The following is a 16,823-nucleotide window of genomic DNA, read 5'->3' as shown; positions in this document are numbered from 1 at the left end:
CATAATTAAATAGGCTACTGAGCTATTATTAATATAATTAATTGATATTATTCTATTTAATATTATTATTATTATTATTTGTAGCCAGTCCACTGTTGCTTTAAGTGTACCTGCTGAGCACCTCCTCTCTACGTCTTGATTGGACGTCTGGGCTGGAATCCTCTTGAATGATTTCAAACCACAGTGAAGGAGGAGGAGGAGGAGGAGGATGAACATATAGCCTATCTGGTATCTATCCAGGGTTGGAATTGGAAAACTAATTAATTATTTATATTTTAGGTTTTGCATATAGTGCATATGGCCTACATTAGACCTACATAGGATACACTAATAAGTGTATCACATACTTACCCGAAGTGTATTATGGCCCATAATTAAATAGGCTACTGAGCTATTATTAATATAATTAATTGATATTATTCTATTTAATATTATTATTATTATTATTTGTAGCCAGTCCACTGTTGCTTTAAGTGTACCTGCTGAGCACCTCCTCTCTACGTCTTGATTGGACGTCTGGGCTGGAATCCTCTTGAATGATTTCAAACCACAGTGAAGGAGGAGGAGGAGGAGGAGGAGGAGGGAGCTTCTGGGTTGAAGGACTGAATCCTCAGTCCAGTCCACCACCAGACGGTTAAAGAGGCTTATCCAGCATGGTCGATCGTTTAGGCGTTCTGGTGTTATGAGAGAGCAATGCTGGTAGAGGAGTGCTATTTTTTATAGTATTTAAACGAACCCTTTTTATGTAGAATCTGATTATTATAATTTGTACACATCATAGGCCTACAGGTTGCTGTGATCTGTTTTCTCGTCATTTGAATGGAGGAATGCCAAGCGAAGACATGCATGGAGCGCTGATCTGAACGCTGGTGTTGACAGGTCTCTGGGCGAGGAGGAGCAACCATGAGCTGATGGGGAAAACACTTTCTGATTTATTATCGGTATAAAAAAAACCATTCGCATTTTCTTTGAACTGTCGGGATGTAAATACTAACTCTTTTTCTGAACACATCTTTTGAAGAGGAATTTTGCTTTTTTGAAATATCAGTGAGTGTGGTGTGCGCTCCGCTAGCCCATGCACGGGGTTGCCAAAATAACACCACATTAATATTTTGGGTTTTAATTAAAGGTCCATTAGTAAATAGCCTATTGATTTTACTATATATTTTTGTATTGATTTTTCTAACAAATAACCATTTTTTTTCTTCTTTTTTTCCATATATTTTTGTATTGATTCTTTTAACATAAATAGACTATTTATTTAAACCCCTGGACAATGTATTCATATTGTAATACAATTCCACAACTGAGGCTTGGTTAAAACGAGGCTCTAATAGTTCATTGCTGGACGACTTTGACGAACTGATCAGATCAGATCAGATCAGATCAGGGGGAGTCAGTCATCATGGCTAAAAGCCCGTCCGAGGGACCCATGGATGACCAGGGCGTGAAGCTGGCGGACCCCGAGGACCTCCTGCGGTGCAGCAAGGAGGACCTGATCAGGACGATACGGAGGGTCGACGGCGAGAAGATGACCCTGATGATGGAGCACGGCAACATGATGAAGGACGTCAACCGGCGGCTGCAGGTCAGTCAGTCAGTGGTGGTGGGAGAAGTACTGTTTACTTAGGTCAGGGGTCTTCAACAGGGGGTCCTCAGAGTTACTACAGGGGGTCCGCCAAATCTTTGTGTGATATGATATATATTTTTTACCTTAACCACTTGAACCCTAGCATCCCTTTTCTGAGGAGAACTTTAGCCAAAAATAGCAGCGTTGTGAGCTTGTAGATCGGCTATTTTTTGGCAAAGAGGTGTTTGGTGTAGAGGGGAAAAAAGAGCAGACCAAGTAAACAGAAAAAGTTCAATCTGAAGTACACATTTTATACAACATAGAGGGGGTCCCTGCTTCGTCTCTCTCTCAGCTAGGGGGTCCTTGGCCTGAAAACGTTGAAGACCCCTTGCCCTTAGGTAAAGGAATCAATACTATAATGTAAGAAATGCTCTGTTGCAAGTGTAAAAGTACGGGATTCAAAATGTACTTGAGTACAAAGTACAAAAGCATTGGCATCGAAATGTACTTGAAGAACCAAAAGTAAAAGTAGTCTTATGCAGACAATGTCCCTTTTCAAGTTTTCAAATGTATACAATTTCTTTTGAAAATAGCAGATCTACAAGCTCACAATGTGTGGCAAAGCGACACATTGTGAGCTTGTAGATCTGCTATTTTCAAATGGACGGAATGTATATAGGGCTGAAGTGGTTAATGTATGTTTTTGTAATGATAATCAAAATCTACAAAGTAACTAGTTACTCAAGTTTTCAAATAATTGTTGTGGAGTAAAAGTACAATATTTGCCTCTGTGTTGTAGTGGAGTAGAAGTAAAAGTATTGAAAATTGGAAATACTCAAGTAAAGTACAAATACTGTACCTCAATTGTACCTAAGTACAGTACTTGAGTACATGTAGTTACTTAAGTTTCCACCACTGCTGCAGGTGCACCTGCACGAGATCCGGAGCCTGAAGGAGATCAACCAGAAGCTCCAGGACGACAACCACGAGCTCCGCGAGCTCTGCTGCTTCCTGGACGACGACCGGCAGAAGGGCAAGAAGCTGTCGCGGGAGTGGCAGCGGTTCGGCCGCTTCACGGCCAGCGCCATGTGGAAGGAGGTGGGCACCTACATGCTGAAGCTCAAGGAGCTGGAGGCCAACCAGGAGGTCATGGTGCGGGAGAACTCTGAGCTGAAGGAGATCGTCCTGATGCTGGACGAGGAGCGGAGCGGCGCCGGGTCGCGCAGCTCCATAGACAGTCAGTCCAGCCTGAGCAACCTGAACGGCGGCACCGGCACCGTCCGGGACGTCGGGGACGGGAGTAGCACGTCGAGCACCGGCAGCGGCGGGAGCCCCGACCACCACAATCACAGCCACCACGTCGGCCACATACACGGCAAGCCCGGCACGGAGAGCAGCAGTAAGCTGAGCACCATGACGAGGAGGTCCATGGATGACCTGTCGGCCCCCCACCACCACAGGAGCATCCCTAATGGACTCAATGGTGAGTTCACACGCTTGCTCGTTGACACAGAGCAGAGCACCTGTAGGCACAATAGGCCAGTGATTAGCCCCAGTGGTTCTCAAACCTTATTCATGTCAAGGACCCCCAAATTGACACTTATTGGACCCCCTGGAACTCTCTCAAGGACCCCTGGGGGTCCCTTGACCGGATCAAACCTTTTTAAAGTCAAGGCCCACTCTGGTATGCATTAGGCCACGCTGACCCCCATTAGATACGACCCCCCCCAAACCCCAATGTCCACTCTGTTAATTTAACTTGAATTCCATGAGTCCATTTACCTGCTCCATTTGGTTTCATTAGTACACTCCAAGTTACAGACCTGTACATCCTTTTAGCTCAAGAACACCTCGGGGTCCACCATGGTATGGTACTCAATAGACATACTGTAGGTCCCATATACTCTCATCCATGCACACAGTCACCTGGTGGCCCAGGTGTGACAGGGCTCGAGACTAAAGGGCACCCTGACGTCCCGGGGACATACATTAAGAATATGTGTTTGGCCTTTTTTTTCTTGGCTGAAAATAATAATATATTTATACATTTTGATTTTTTTTGGGTGGACTGATTACATTAATTTTGGGACTGTTCAATTTGTATTTTGGGGCGGTTCTGGGACAGTGGTGTAAAAAGTTAGTCTGGAGCCCTGTTGAAATCAACATGTTTATCTCATGTTGAGTTCATAATGTCAGTCGAAGATGATTGGCAGGAGAGATTTGGCACACTGGAATGTTGTCTGGCACGAATGCTTACACAGTGAAATCCTCAGTGTTGCACTGCAACATTTATAAATCTCATTTACAAATGAGTTTTCAGTGTGGTTGCTGCCCCCCTGTCCCCTGTGTGAGATACAGTGAGGTTGGCCCTTTGTTTTGTGGTGATACACTGCTCTAACATCTTTTCCATTCTTTGGAATTCAGCACTGGCACATTGCTTAACATTTGACCCATCAAGGTGCCCATGAGTCCTGCACTTTGGAGCCCTTGTATGAAGTGATACATGACAGACTGCATTGTTGTTATTGTTTTGTCAAGCTGACAATTCCATAAACCCACACCAACAAATGACTATTAGTGGATACAGCATATGTAGCGGTGTTTTGAGCTTGTAGATCAGCTATTTTGCAATTTTTTGAAAACTTTTAAAAACCTTCTACTGTAATGACATGCCCACAATAGGGATGATACTTTGAAAGTGTTTAACGCTCACAAAACATTGGCTGCATATTATAATTGCCAATAACGATGCATATTATAATTGCCAATAATGAAGTCTAATAATTGCTGATACGTCGGCCAAACCCATTATATTGTTCTGGCTCTGTCTGCAGTAGACGGATACACAGACATGCTAGAGGCCTAATATCCTGCCGCATGGATGGTCATGGCTGAAGATCGTACAGTAGGCCGGCCCGTGATGACAACAAACACCATATGCTGATGAAAATAAATGCTACGGATTAGAGCGAGGTCTCAGCTTATCCTCAGTCACCACTAAGTCTTGATTGGGGTGCTTATGACACACACACACACACACACACACACACACACACACACACACACACACACACACATACAAAAGCATCCTTAAGTGGCCTTTTCAATACCTCACTCGCCAATCAGAGGAATCTGTTGTGATTTAGGTCACTGCTCTTGCGGTTCTTGAGGAAGAGGGCTTATCTTAATTGGTTTTAGATGGGCTCAGGGAAATTGATTTTTGGAGTTGTCCACTGATTATTGTCTTTGTCTTCAGCTGTGGAGGAGCACGAGGGCCACACGAGCCATGTGTCGTTTAAAAGAAATGTATGCACTGCACGGGACCAGAAATCAATGTCCCCATTTCAGGAGAGAGAGAGAGAGATGAACGGAACAGGAATGTAGCACGCTAAGCCTCAGTTTAGCCAGCACATGGACCAATAACTCACCATGATCTGTTTGATATCTGTTAAATTCCGTTTCATCATGCTAGCAAAACCAAAATTCTCTCACCAGGTGGAAGATTTGTACGGTGTGGCTCTGCAAGAGGTTGGCCATCTATGAGAGGGTCACTGTGTGTGAGTGTGTCTGTGTGCCTGGAGCTGCTCTGCTCTGGGGCATCTGTGGCAATTTCTGGGCAGTGTTTGGGCATCCATACATAAGCAATATCGTGCAGGTACTAGTGGCCCATCACATCTCTAATCAGCTAGTTCTCTAGAGGTGTCATTCGTGTGACATTGTGTGACCCTGAAGCTCTAGCGCTCTGTGTTCATCATTGTCAACATTCAGATAGATGCTGTGAAGGGTGAACGCACACACACTCAGCTGGCAATGGAAAAGCCCCATTCTCTTGAGATTGGGTTCATTTTGAGGACAAACTACACTGAGACTGATGCCATCTATATTCCGCCCCCAAAAACACAAGCTTTTGCATGAGCAAACAATTTCTACAGGGGGAATAAAGCTTAGCTGGCAACTGCAACTACCAACTGAAGGACAAAACACAACAAAAAGAGACTTAAGTGAGTGCACAGGCTGGGCGCGTGAGCTATAAATTATTACCACAGCGCTGTAAGGACATCCACACGCTCCAAATCAAACCACCATTGCCTCATTCTTCTTGTTGAATCATCAACAGAGTTCTTGATGAGCTTTTTATTTGTCTGCCAGCCTGTGTCTGGAACTCTGCAGACCAGGCTTCTGCACGATTGTTCTTACAGGACCTAATATTCCAACCCTCTATTATTGGGCAACAGAGGCTGTAGTCTAGTATCCAGAGATACTGGCCCATAACTGTAAATCTCTGGTTCAAAAGGCAACACGTCTGCATAGAGCTATGCAAGATGTTTGGGTTCGATGACGAATCTGATCGTGATTTTCGAAACTACTGCACCACAGATTGCCGATGTTCTGACCTTATTTTGTCAAAAAGTGCAAAAACTTTGATTCGATTAAAGTTTCTTGTTTGAGAACATTTAACGTAATAAATACATATAAACAATACTTTTTGATAAAAAATAAACGCATAAACAGAACTTAACTTAATTCAACCACTTAAGCCCTATTCCAAAATGTTCAAAAAGCACGCAATGCATTGCACCGGGACGCTTTGTGAGCTTGTAGATCTGCTGTTCTTGAAATATTATGAAAACTTCACCATTTTTGCCTATAATGACAGTGACACGCCAAGTATTGAAAGTGGAAAAAACTCAGTGCACATCGGCTGCATAATTAGCATTGTAAAAAAATGTAAAATAATGGCCTACTGTATCTGGCCTACTGTAACCCTTACCATCTGCTCACTTTCTCTGGGTAAGACCGTCACTTAAATGAATAACCGTACATTTAACCACTTTAACCCTGTTTTGTGTTGCCATTTTAGGCACAAAAAAAATCCATTAAAACATTAACCAAAAATGTTGAAACATTGAATCCCCCCTCCTGCTGGGGTGACATATGTTTGGAGCTCAGGTTTTATACAGATGCTGTCCGATGTGGGGTCGAGAAGACAGGCTACACGGCGGCCCAAATGCCAGTGATTCCCGTGGGTATTTAGCAGACAAACTGAAGAATCGTCATTCGAGTGCTAATTGAACAGCATCTGTGTGGGTGCTAGTGAGAAAAGGGGGGGGGGGGGTTGGTGCTTACTTCAAAATAAAGGCACCAGGCTGTTTATTAGCTGTGGTTTTAATTTTCATTGTATACACTTTCCTCACACCTTTTATTCAATGCTTTATTTTTATCCACCATCTTTTGAGATGGATACACAACCCACCCCACTTTTTTTTCTCCTTCCCAAAAAAGTCCAAGTTCCAAGCCCCGCCCCAAAACACACACACACACACACACACACACACACACACACACGCACACGCACACGCACACATGCACACTCACAAAGGGAGAGGGACGTGACACTGAGCTTAACAAAAGACCCTCAAAGTGGCTTGGTAGTGTTGGGGGAGTGACTGAATGGTGGTAGGGGGTTGGCTGGGAGGTTTGGGGGGCCGTATATTGTGCTAAGAGGAGGTTGGGTTTTGGACACATCCCGCTGCACTCTCTTTAATTTAATTTGTTGCGCGTTGACACGGTTGACCCCGCCTTAGCCCCACCCCAGCATTTCTCATCCATTGGGCTGTGTGCATGTGTGCTTGCTCATACAGTATGTAATGCTATTGTACGATCTGCCCAGCGTGACTTTTAACAAGTGACTCAACACAGTACATAATATACACAGAGCGCTGCTGTTTTTAATAAGCTACATTAGGGCTTTTTTCCTTGTTCCGTTTCCAGATGTCTCAATGTCTGCATTCACTTTCGGTGGTCCTGGAACCCGATTCCAGTCAAAAGACCCACTGAAATACGACGCTGTCACAGAGGCTTCACTTGCCCTGTAGAGAAAACTTGACATCTGGTGTGGCTTGGCCTGAGCGTAGCGAAGATATATGATCGGACTAAGTTGCAACTTAGACTCACGACTTTTCACGTGAAGGGGAAAAAATATGGATACTATAGCCTGTAGTTTAGGAGCACTTTACCCACTGCCTAACACACTTTAGCAGCTATATTTAAGTAAAACAGAGTGACACAAAATTCCCCACGACCATCGCTGTACAATTTGTGAATGAGCGACTGTAGAATACGAGTTCAGCAGCACCATTTCAGACAGGTAACTAGCCAAGCGAACGTGCTGGTTTGACATAATGTAAGACAGATGAGCTGATAAAGACTCTCTGTAAACGCCTGTTGACCTTAAACAGACCTCACACATTCCCCTGCCTTCCAACTGCCAGAAGCCACAGAGGACTCAGGGACGGACAGTGTTTCTGGCACTGAGGTGTTTGAAATATGCAGACTGTTCCGCAAAGATTCCTTTCATTCTTTTTGGGGGAAACAAACAAAATAAGCGGGAAGAAAAGCTGACCTGGAATAACCATAACCATATTTTACCACTCGTACTGCTTTGGAACCAAAAGAAACAGGCCTGGCACCCATTTGTTCTCAAACCAATAGTTTACTAAGTCATGTTTCTCAAGCTGTGGGTTGAGATTCTAAACTTTAGATTCAAGGCTTTCTAGTTTGGTTGTGGACAATAAACAACTTTGGCAGGGTAATACGTGTTATTTGTCATACTTGTTTAAGAAACCAGGCACCAGCAAAAGTCTGAAGTTCATTGAACTTAAATGAACTCATATATACTCGTCTTCTAGCTCAGTGGTTCCCAAACTGGGGGTCCCCAAATTATTTTTGGAGGGTCCTCACATGATTAGCTTAATGTGCAACATTGTTTTCTCACTCAACAGTATAACAAACCAACATACAGTATACGTGTATACAGGGTATCTATCTGCACATAAAGTTACAATTTAATAACTTTTAAGACCTTTTTAATATCAAATAGGCCAAGAGGCAAACATTGTGAAAATAGCCGGTCTACAAGCTCACAACGAGCCTTGTGAAATTACAAGTGCTTGTCAGGGTGGGGGTCCCCAGTTCAAATATTATTTTGGGGGGTCGCAGCCTACCCCTCGTCGCGAAACCTACACATGTCCTTGCAGGGATAGAATGCTGTTGGCATTTTGAAGCTACTCTCTTTTCGAAATGGCTATTTTAGGATTAGGATTTATAGGTTTCAGGTTAGAAATGGGGTTAGGCTAGTGGGTGAGAGTTATGTTAGGCTTAGGGAACGAAAGTAGTCAATGAAAAGCCCAGCATTAATGTGTCTGTGCGTGTAAACATGCACGTGCATGCCACAGGCCAGAGAGATGTTCAATGCGGTCCTACAGTGACTTCTGTTGAACACAGGAGACCGTGGGCTAAAATGACACTGATGGATAGCTCTTACAGTACCCTCCCACCCCCCCCCCCCCCCCTCCTCTGTCCCATATTACTTTTCTAACTGCGTTACCATGGAGTCTGTCGTTGATATGCAAGTCGCTGCAATCTCCCTCAGAAAGAAACAGAGGAATGAGGTTTAGGGGCTTTAGTGTGACACAGGCAGGTATATACAGTATTTAGTTTTGACCATCAAAGGAGAGTGCTCACAATGACCTTGTGGAATTGTGCTGTGTCCCGGTGTGGGTTCCTACATTTAGTCACTCTGTTGAATCAGCCCATAAATCCAACCACGTAGTCGTAGGCACAAATTAGGCTCAAATTTGTCCCAATTAGACTCACTGAGAAGTCATAAACTAGAGTCTGTTTTAAAGATGTGACTTTTACACTTTAGTAGCAGTTTAATTGGCTGTGTGTGTGTTAGCCCTATGAGGCGCCACAGTGAGTGACCTTTATACCCCAACATGGGGTGGAGAGTTTCACTTTCGTGTGCAACTATGGAAACTTTTGTTTTGTTGTGTTGCTAACATTAGTCATTAAGTTGAAGCAATGGCTAAGTAGCTTCGTTTTAGTCGTTCGTTATCTACTGGGTTAAAATTGCTGCTTACTTTCGTTTGGAGCCCTCTATAAGTTGTTCTGTCTTGCAAGACTGTGATTTTTCAATATCGCTTACGCCCCGCTAAAACAAACAACTAATCAAACACAGCCAGGCAGGCAAAAGTCAGCCTTGGGTTACTCTGTGTTGGCAGTGTTCACATTTCAAAGGAAACCAGCGGATCAACAGCACAATGCTGCTTTCCTCTCCGCTGCGGTGGAGTCAGTGTCAGCGGGGCTAAAAAAGGGCGTCTATCAGGAATAGGATGTTTCTCTTGCTGATATCCTGTTAGTGGACACAATAGAAACAGTCTGCGTGTCTGCGTCCTAAGGCGCTTGTTGGCTTAGTTTTCAGAGACAGTACTGTTTGCCCTTCAGTTAGTTTTGAAGTCATAAAACCTCTGACAAAGACCTGGATGAAACAATTTCAATGGGGATTGTTGAAGTTAACTTTCACCAACTTCTGACATGAGGCAGACTTTCTTTCTAATATCTTTTTTATGAAGTATTAATACAGAGATTCATTTGTGCGAAGTCACACAAGGCAGACGTTTTAAATGGCTTATCTCAGCAAAAAAAGGTTTTGCTGATATAATTCTCCCGTCTAATTTCTTCCGTCTTTGGAGGAAACCCTGGAAATCCAGTTCATGCTGAATGGCTGCAGCGACTGAGCTGTATCAGGTATTGTGTTGAGAGTTTCCCCAGGGGTGTGGCAGAGATGGGATGGCCTGCCTCTGTTTGTGTTTCTCTTTAACACTTTCTGGGTTGCGTTTCCCAGCACCCTGTCTGCCTGCCAGTGTGAGGCCGACTGATAATGCAGATAATGGAGCAGAAAGTTACACACACACACACACACACACACACACACACACACACACACACACACACACACACACACACACACACACACACACACACACACACACACACACACACACACACACAGGGTTTCTTTAGAGAGACAGCCACAGGGGTAACTCTTAGCTGTGTATTGTCAATGAGAAGCCAGCCTGTCAGGACGCCCCACATTCCTGGTAAAAACAAATGCGAAAATGGGTCTCTGCGTTTAGTGCAGCCGCAGGAAAACAAATGCATGGAGAGAGGAAGAGGAAAGAGGAAGTGGAACAAAGTGAAGGGGACTACCCCCACCATACCCATCCCTCTCTGACTCCTCTCTCTCTATCCGTTTATCATTTCCTTCCTCACAGTTTTCTTTCGTTCCGTCCTTACTCTCTATAGGAGACGAGGAGTCTTATCTTCCCCTTTTTCTCCACCTCCCTCCATCTCTTCCTCTGTCTGCTTCTATCACCGCGTGTGTTCGTCTACATCTCCATTATCCCCTCCATCGTTCCCTCTCTCCACATCCCCTCTGAACCGGCTGTCTGATCTGCTGTCCGCTCGTGTTCATTCCCAGCAGCGCACTGTTCGTCCCGACAGAATGAGGTTATATAGATGCTGGCCTGATCCTACACTGTAAAATATAAACGCTTTGCTCCTTTAAAATTGTCACAGCAATAATTTGCAGATGGCCTGCAGTCTTTCTAGAATTCCTCCATGCTCTATCAGATGCTATATTGGTATGCAAATTGATGAGTTGATCCATAAATGTGTTTTTTTTTATATGCCAAACTGCTTTTTTTTGTTTTGTTTAGTTAACTAAGCATTTCTACCTGCATCACTTTAGTCAGTGCAGAGTTTATGTTGACCTAGATGTTCTAATGAACTCGATGTACTACTGGAGGTGATCATTGCGCATGGTGAGAGTTGGATAGAACACAGATTGTGCAGTGGTAATCCGTAGCTATACTGTACTGTATGTATGCTGGCAGCTAATTCTGTATAAGCTCTTTTGTTTCACAACATCTTTCTATGGGCTGCATAGAAATGTTGTCTATCATGTCATTCAAAGGATGTAGGGACTCTGGCAGTTTGAGTCCTTTTTTCCCCTCTCTACAGTATCTCTCTCTGGTGTGTTTCTCTTTGCCTATCTATCTGTCTGTCTGCCTGCCTGCCTGTCGCTCTCTCTGCCCTCCCCCCTCTCTAAATGCGTGCCATTCTTTCCTGATCACTGGGCAGTGGGCTGCTGCTAAAGGGGCTGGGTCCCTCAGTCGCCTAGACAACGACAATGATCAGTCAGTCGGGCGAGTGCACGGCGCGGCACCCAGGCCCGGCCTCAGAGTCACTGATGCGGAGGGAAGTAGAGGATAGATGGGGGGCTGGAGGGTTGGGTTTGGGCATGGTCGGCCTGCATGGCGGGTGACCCGTGCACAATGATGCCAGCCACAGTGAGGTCAACTGTGCATGCGAGTGACTGCATGTCGGTGTGTGTGTGTGTGTGTGTGTGTGTGTGCGTGCACACACGTGTATGTGTTGTACTGCTTGCTGTCCCCAAATAGCATTAACAAGAAGGGTGTGGTGTGTATATAATATATATATATATCATATTTTTTCAGTCATTAGGTCATTGAGCACCTTCCCTTCTCTTCTGTCTGCTCTGTGAATACTTCCCATGAAAGCGGTGTGGTTCACATTGAAAACGGGTACAAATTAAGTTCATGAGCGCAAGATAAAAGATAAAGAAGTTAATTAAATGTGGTTGCAGGAGAGACAGCTTGTGGCGTTATTGAAAGAGGTTTGAGGTGGCCTTAGATTGCGTGTATGCAATTTCCAACCCAGTATGAATGCCCTCCCTGTCCTTACCATAACTTTAATCACACTATATGCCTAAACATAACATAACCATACTAACCCTGTGCCCTACAGTAACTAACATTAGTTAAGATAACCTAAGTTAAACTAAATGTAACCAAAAAAAACATGCTCCCCCTACTGAGAATCGAAAGAATCAAAGAGCACTTTGATCACAAAGTCAAACCATTGACACTACATCACAGATCACACCATCGCTCCCAATAAATATTTGGCCTCTAATGTCTTATCTAAACTGAATCAGCTATAGATTGGCCCCCGACCAATCAATTGGCGTAGGGAACCCGGCACCGTGTCTCCGAAGGTTTTTCAATAACTTAAGTCCAGACACCGGAGAGAGTCAGAGTGTCTCTCGTGTTGTCCTCTGTCCTGTTCTGAACCTGGACTTTGCTGACCATACAAGATTTTGATAAGAGTGGCACAGCAAGCCTGGCAGCTACCTTATTGATCTACAGTATGTCATTTATGAGATGCAAATAGTTGATGAAGAGGCAAAAAATAGGTGTGTGCGTGCACTGACGGATTGCAGTATGTGGCACGATGACAAAAACCTCATCCCCACGCTGTAAATTTCAGCATCAGCAGTTTGATTCTGTCTGCGCAACACAACCTTCACTAGGTGGACACAGTCCCAGGGGTCGCCAGAAGTCAGCAACTCCTCGACCGACGTCCTCTTTAGCGGCTCCTCTGGAGGCCGAGATGGGGCGAGGGCTCATCTGGACTTTCTGCCCGTCAGCTGTTTCACTTTGGTCATCACTATCATCGGAGACCGGAGTCAGCATGTGGCTTCACCCTGGCTGCGTTTTAGACAGCACAGTCTGTCAGCTGTCCCTGACCTTGACTTGAACTGATATCGATTATTATTTTTTAGACACTCGGAGTCTTTTAAAATATGGGTTGGGAGCCCAAATGTTTCTAGTTCATGCTTTGCCTGGCTGAAAGTTTTGAAAATAGGGATGCCAGAGTTAAAGAGCAGGAGTTTCTTTTCTGTTTGAAAGGCAAAATGTATTTTGTGTAAACTGTGTGAATGGTGTGTTTCATTTTCTTGGAACAGTCGATGTGTCTGTAGAAAGGACGTGCGGCACATACAGCTTTGTTAAATAGTGTGATTAGTTGACTATCATTTTGGATCAGGCTCGATGCCAAGCCCAGATGGTCACCATAGACGGTCACAAGTTCGCAAATCAAACCAGAGGTCAAATGTAACCACTCAGCCGCATCAGGCCACTAAGCATAACCGGCACAGGAGAGAAGAATGTGACTGGCTGCCCCTCCCAGTTAGATGGATGAGATAATGTGTTTGAGTTTGTGCAGCGATCGGAACATCTGGAGTGAGTTGTCCGAGCCTGAACACTGTTGCTCCATCTTTTGGGAAGTGTTTTCGGAGCGGTTTTAGGTAACCTTGCTCCGCTTCACTGACAACTAATTTCCTTTTGCAGGCCAGGCCCAGTGCAGTCGTCTCTCCGTCTGTCCATTGCCAAGTCTGGACTGGGATACTTTGGGGAGGAGGGGGGGGGCATGTTTCAGTTTTGCCTTGGGCTGGGCTTCGATGCAGACCTTTTCTCGTCAAAACGTTTTTTGTGTTACTGGAAAAGCCTGGGAAAAAAAGCCAGCCGTGCGCTGATTCAGCTGGGAAGAGGGGGGATTCTGTGTGCTTGTGCGTAGTTCATGTGCATTTTGCATGCACATTGCCAGTTGTGTGTGCATGTGTGCGGGAGAGTGATATCAGACAGTGTGTGTGTGTGAATGTCAGAAAGAAATTGTGATCAAGGGAAAGACCTTCAGGTCCAGGTTGAGACGTGCGTGCTGGAGTCTTGCTTTGGTTGGCGGAGTGTTGGGGGGGGGGGGGGGGGTACATCATTAGTGGTCTGTCAGGGTCTTCTTCATTACAGTGAAGGAGGTTAGGAGTTTGGGGGGTCAAGCTGTGGAGCCCCCCCCCACAACCCTCGCATCCCTCTTGGCATCAAGAATGCTGTGGCCATCTGTCTACTGAGACGTGTGTGTGTGTGTGTGTGTGTGTGTGTGTGTGTGTGTGTGTGTGTGTGTGTGTGTGTGTGTGTGTGTGTGTGTGTGTGTGTGTGTGTGTGTGTGTGTGTGTGTGTGTGTGTGTGTGTGTGTGTGTGTGTGTGTGTGTGTGTGTGTGTGTGTGTGTGTGTGTGTGTGTGTGTGTGTGTGTGTGTGCGCGCGAACTGTGAAATACCCATTCAGTCCCTCTGAACTGAATGGATCTGTTGGGGGTCTTTCTTTAAAATCGAGGCCGTTAGTATTGACTGCATAGCAAATAACTAAATTAAAGGTGGGGGGGGGTGGGGGGGGGGTTATTCACACTGTTCATTAGTACAAGTAGAAAAAACCTCCCCTCAGCATTTCACTACATTAGCATTTGCAGAGGTTGTTTGGTTCCCTTCCATTGCACTGGCGGGGTGGTTGTCTTTAAAACTAACTCATCTCCTACCAGGGATTCAAACAAGCGCTGAAATGTCTACTGTTGAGCTGTAGCGGAGAGCTTGTTTGGGAAGGCGAGATAGTTCACTTTGAATTTCATGCAAGACCTCTTTCAACCAGTAGTGGGGGTATCTGACGACAGTATCGAAATGACTTGATAGAAGAGCAGGGAGACGAGGTCCAACCACCGCCGTTGTATTAGTTATATTGTATTGACATACTCTACTATACAGATTGATTAAAGTAACACTTTATTCACCAAATTATTATTTGAGTTATTTTTGTTTTTATTTCAGTTAATTTGGGTAATTTCATAGTTATTTTCTTAGCTGTTTGGGGATAGATTTCCAACATTTAGGGCCCACTTTAGCAGATTGACCGGAAAGTAAACAGTGGAGCTTGCCAGGGGAATCCTGGTGGACAGAGGACTTTGTCTGCTCCAGTGCATGATCATCAGTTAGGCAGTCCGAAGCCTGGTTTACTTTATACTTGGTCGTTCGGCAGCGATGTCGCTCGCCGAAAATAACCGGTCTACAAGCTCTCAACGTGGCTCGATGCAACGTTTTGTGAGCTTGAAGATCAGCCGCTCATAGCGAGCTACACCCTCGCATGACAGAGTATAAAGCAAGCGTTACAGTAATCTGTCTGAGAAGTATTAGGAGTCTTTCAGACTGCTGCTCTCCACCCAGCTCTAGATCTGGTGCTGCTCTGGGACTCCATTAGACACAAACTACAGCCATTCAAAGGTCTTATCAAGGCACTGTAATCCATGTAGTGTCAGGAGACTTGCAAAGCTGTGTGTGTGTGTGTGTGTGTGTGTGTGTGTGTGTTCTTGTGAGCATGTTTGTTTGCGCTTGATGCAGCCTGCCAGTTTGCGTGCCATGCCCACAAACGTCCTCCTCTATCGCTGTTGGGAATGAGGTGAGCTTTCCTGGGCTCTCAGTAGAATGGGAAGTGAGTAGACAGTACGTGTATGGAAGATGTTGAATTTTGGGTCCCTATTCTGGGGGCGAAGTTCGGCGAAAAATAGCGTCTCTACAAGCTCACAAGATGTTAACGCAATCAATGTGTTGTGAGCTTATAGAGATGCTGTTTTCGTTGAAGATAGTAGGTATATAGAGCCCCTGGGGGACCCTAGTCAACTAAGTATATAGGGTTTAAATGTTTTTTAAGTCACGGTTCTGCTCAATTTTGGTACAGTAAGAGACAAAAAAAAGTCAAATGTCTTGTCCTTTCAACCATTTATGATTTTTGTAATTTAAATGAAACTTAATTAAAAAACAATGCATACAAATAAAATAGAATACCGCTGCAAACTACCAACTTCTCCAATAAATACAATTATTAAATACATTAACCAAAATATATATAAAGCATTTCCATTGTACTTTCCTCTCAAAAGGGGTTCCAGCCTTAAACATTTATAACCTTCAGTGTGAGGATCTAGCCTGTCTCATTTGCAACCATGATGGTCGCCAATACAAATGAGAAGCAAGAACTTGAAGACACCCGTTATCATTAATTTATACTTGGTGTCATTAATTTATACTTTCTATGTCGGTCATCAAAAAGAGGCGATCTACAAGCTCATAACTGTCGCATCGTGACACATTATGTGTGTCAAGATGCGATTGTGAACTTGTAGATTTACTATTGTCAACACGTGACACGCCATACGATGAAGTAGATATCAGGCTTAACGTGTCCTGTTTGGGAACACTTTGTATTCTCGTTACAGCAACAGTCTGAGAAAGACAAGTGGTAAGATAAGATGGATTCAGTGTTTTGGTGGTGTGGTAACGGGTCAAACTTGTAAACTCATTAGAAATGGAACCACACAAATGTGAATATCACTGCTGTTGGGGGAGGGGGGGGGCGGAAACGAGGGTGATGTAAACACAGCTCCCTTGACATTTAAACAGCCCTTTTCTGGTAATTCAGATCAGATCGGAGAAATAATAAATGCCATTGCTGTGCGTATAGTGCACTCCAGTCTTTATGTTCCGCGTGGGAGCTCAGCTATTTGAACTAGCCTGTATTCACACGCAAAACGAGTCTGCTGCTTTGCACTCAGATCGGTACACATCTGCACCGTACGAACACCCTGTACCAAAACGGTTCGGTAAAAATTGGTCTACCCGTTACACCCCTACTAGACACTACAGTGCAGATAGCCAGAGAATCTAGAGAG

General features: G+C 44.5%; 1 protein-coding gene across 3 annotated transcripts in view; it reads left to right on the top strand.

Moving 5' to 3' along the window:
* The first annotated feature begins 645 nt into the window (after nucleotides 1–645).
* The window catches only part of ccdc85cb (coiled-coil domain containing 85C, b), a 56,945-nt gene continuing 40,767 nt past the window's right edge, over nucleotides 646–16,823 (top strand). For all 3 annotated transcript variants that reach the window (XM_084081925.1, XM_084081924.1, XM_084081923.1), the window contains exons 1-2: nucleotides 646–1,588; nucleotides 2,495–3,053. In XM_084081925.1, coding sequence (XP_083938051.1) covers nucleotides 1,406–1,588; nucleotides 2,495–3,053 — 742 coding nt within the window. In that variant the 5' untranslated portion in view covers nucleotides 646–1,405. The remainder of the gene's footprint in view (nucleotides 1,589–2,494; nucleotides 3,054–16,823) is intronic.

Source organism: Gymnoscopelus microlampas (assembly GCF_963454915.1).
Source record: "Gymnoscopelus microlampas genome assembly, chromosome: 16".
Lineage (NCBI taxonomy): Eukaryota > Metazoa > Chordata > Actinopteri > Myctophiformes > Myctophidae > Gymnoscopelus > Gymnoscopelus microlampas.
Note: the sequence above shows the minus strand (reverse complement) of the source record. Positions and strands in the feature narration are given on the sequence as shown.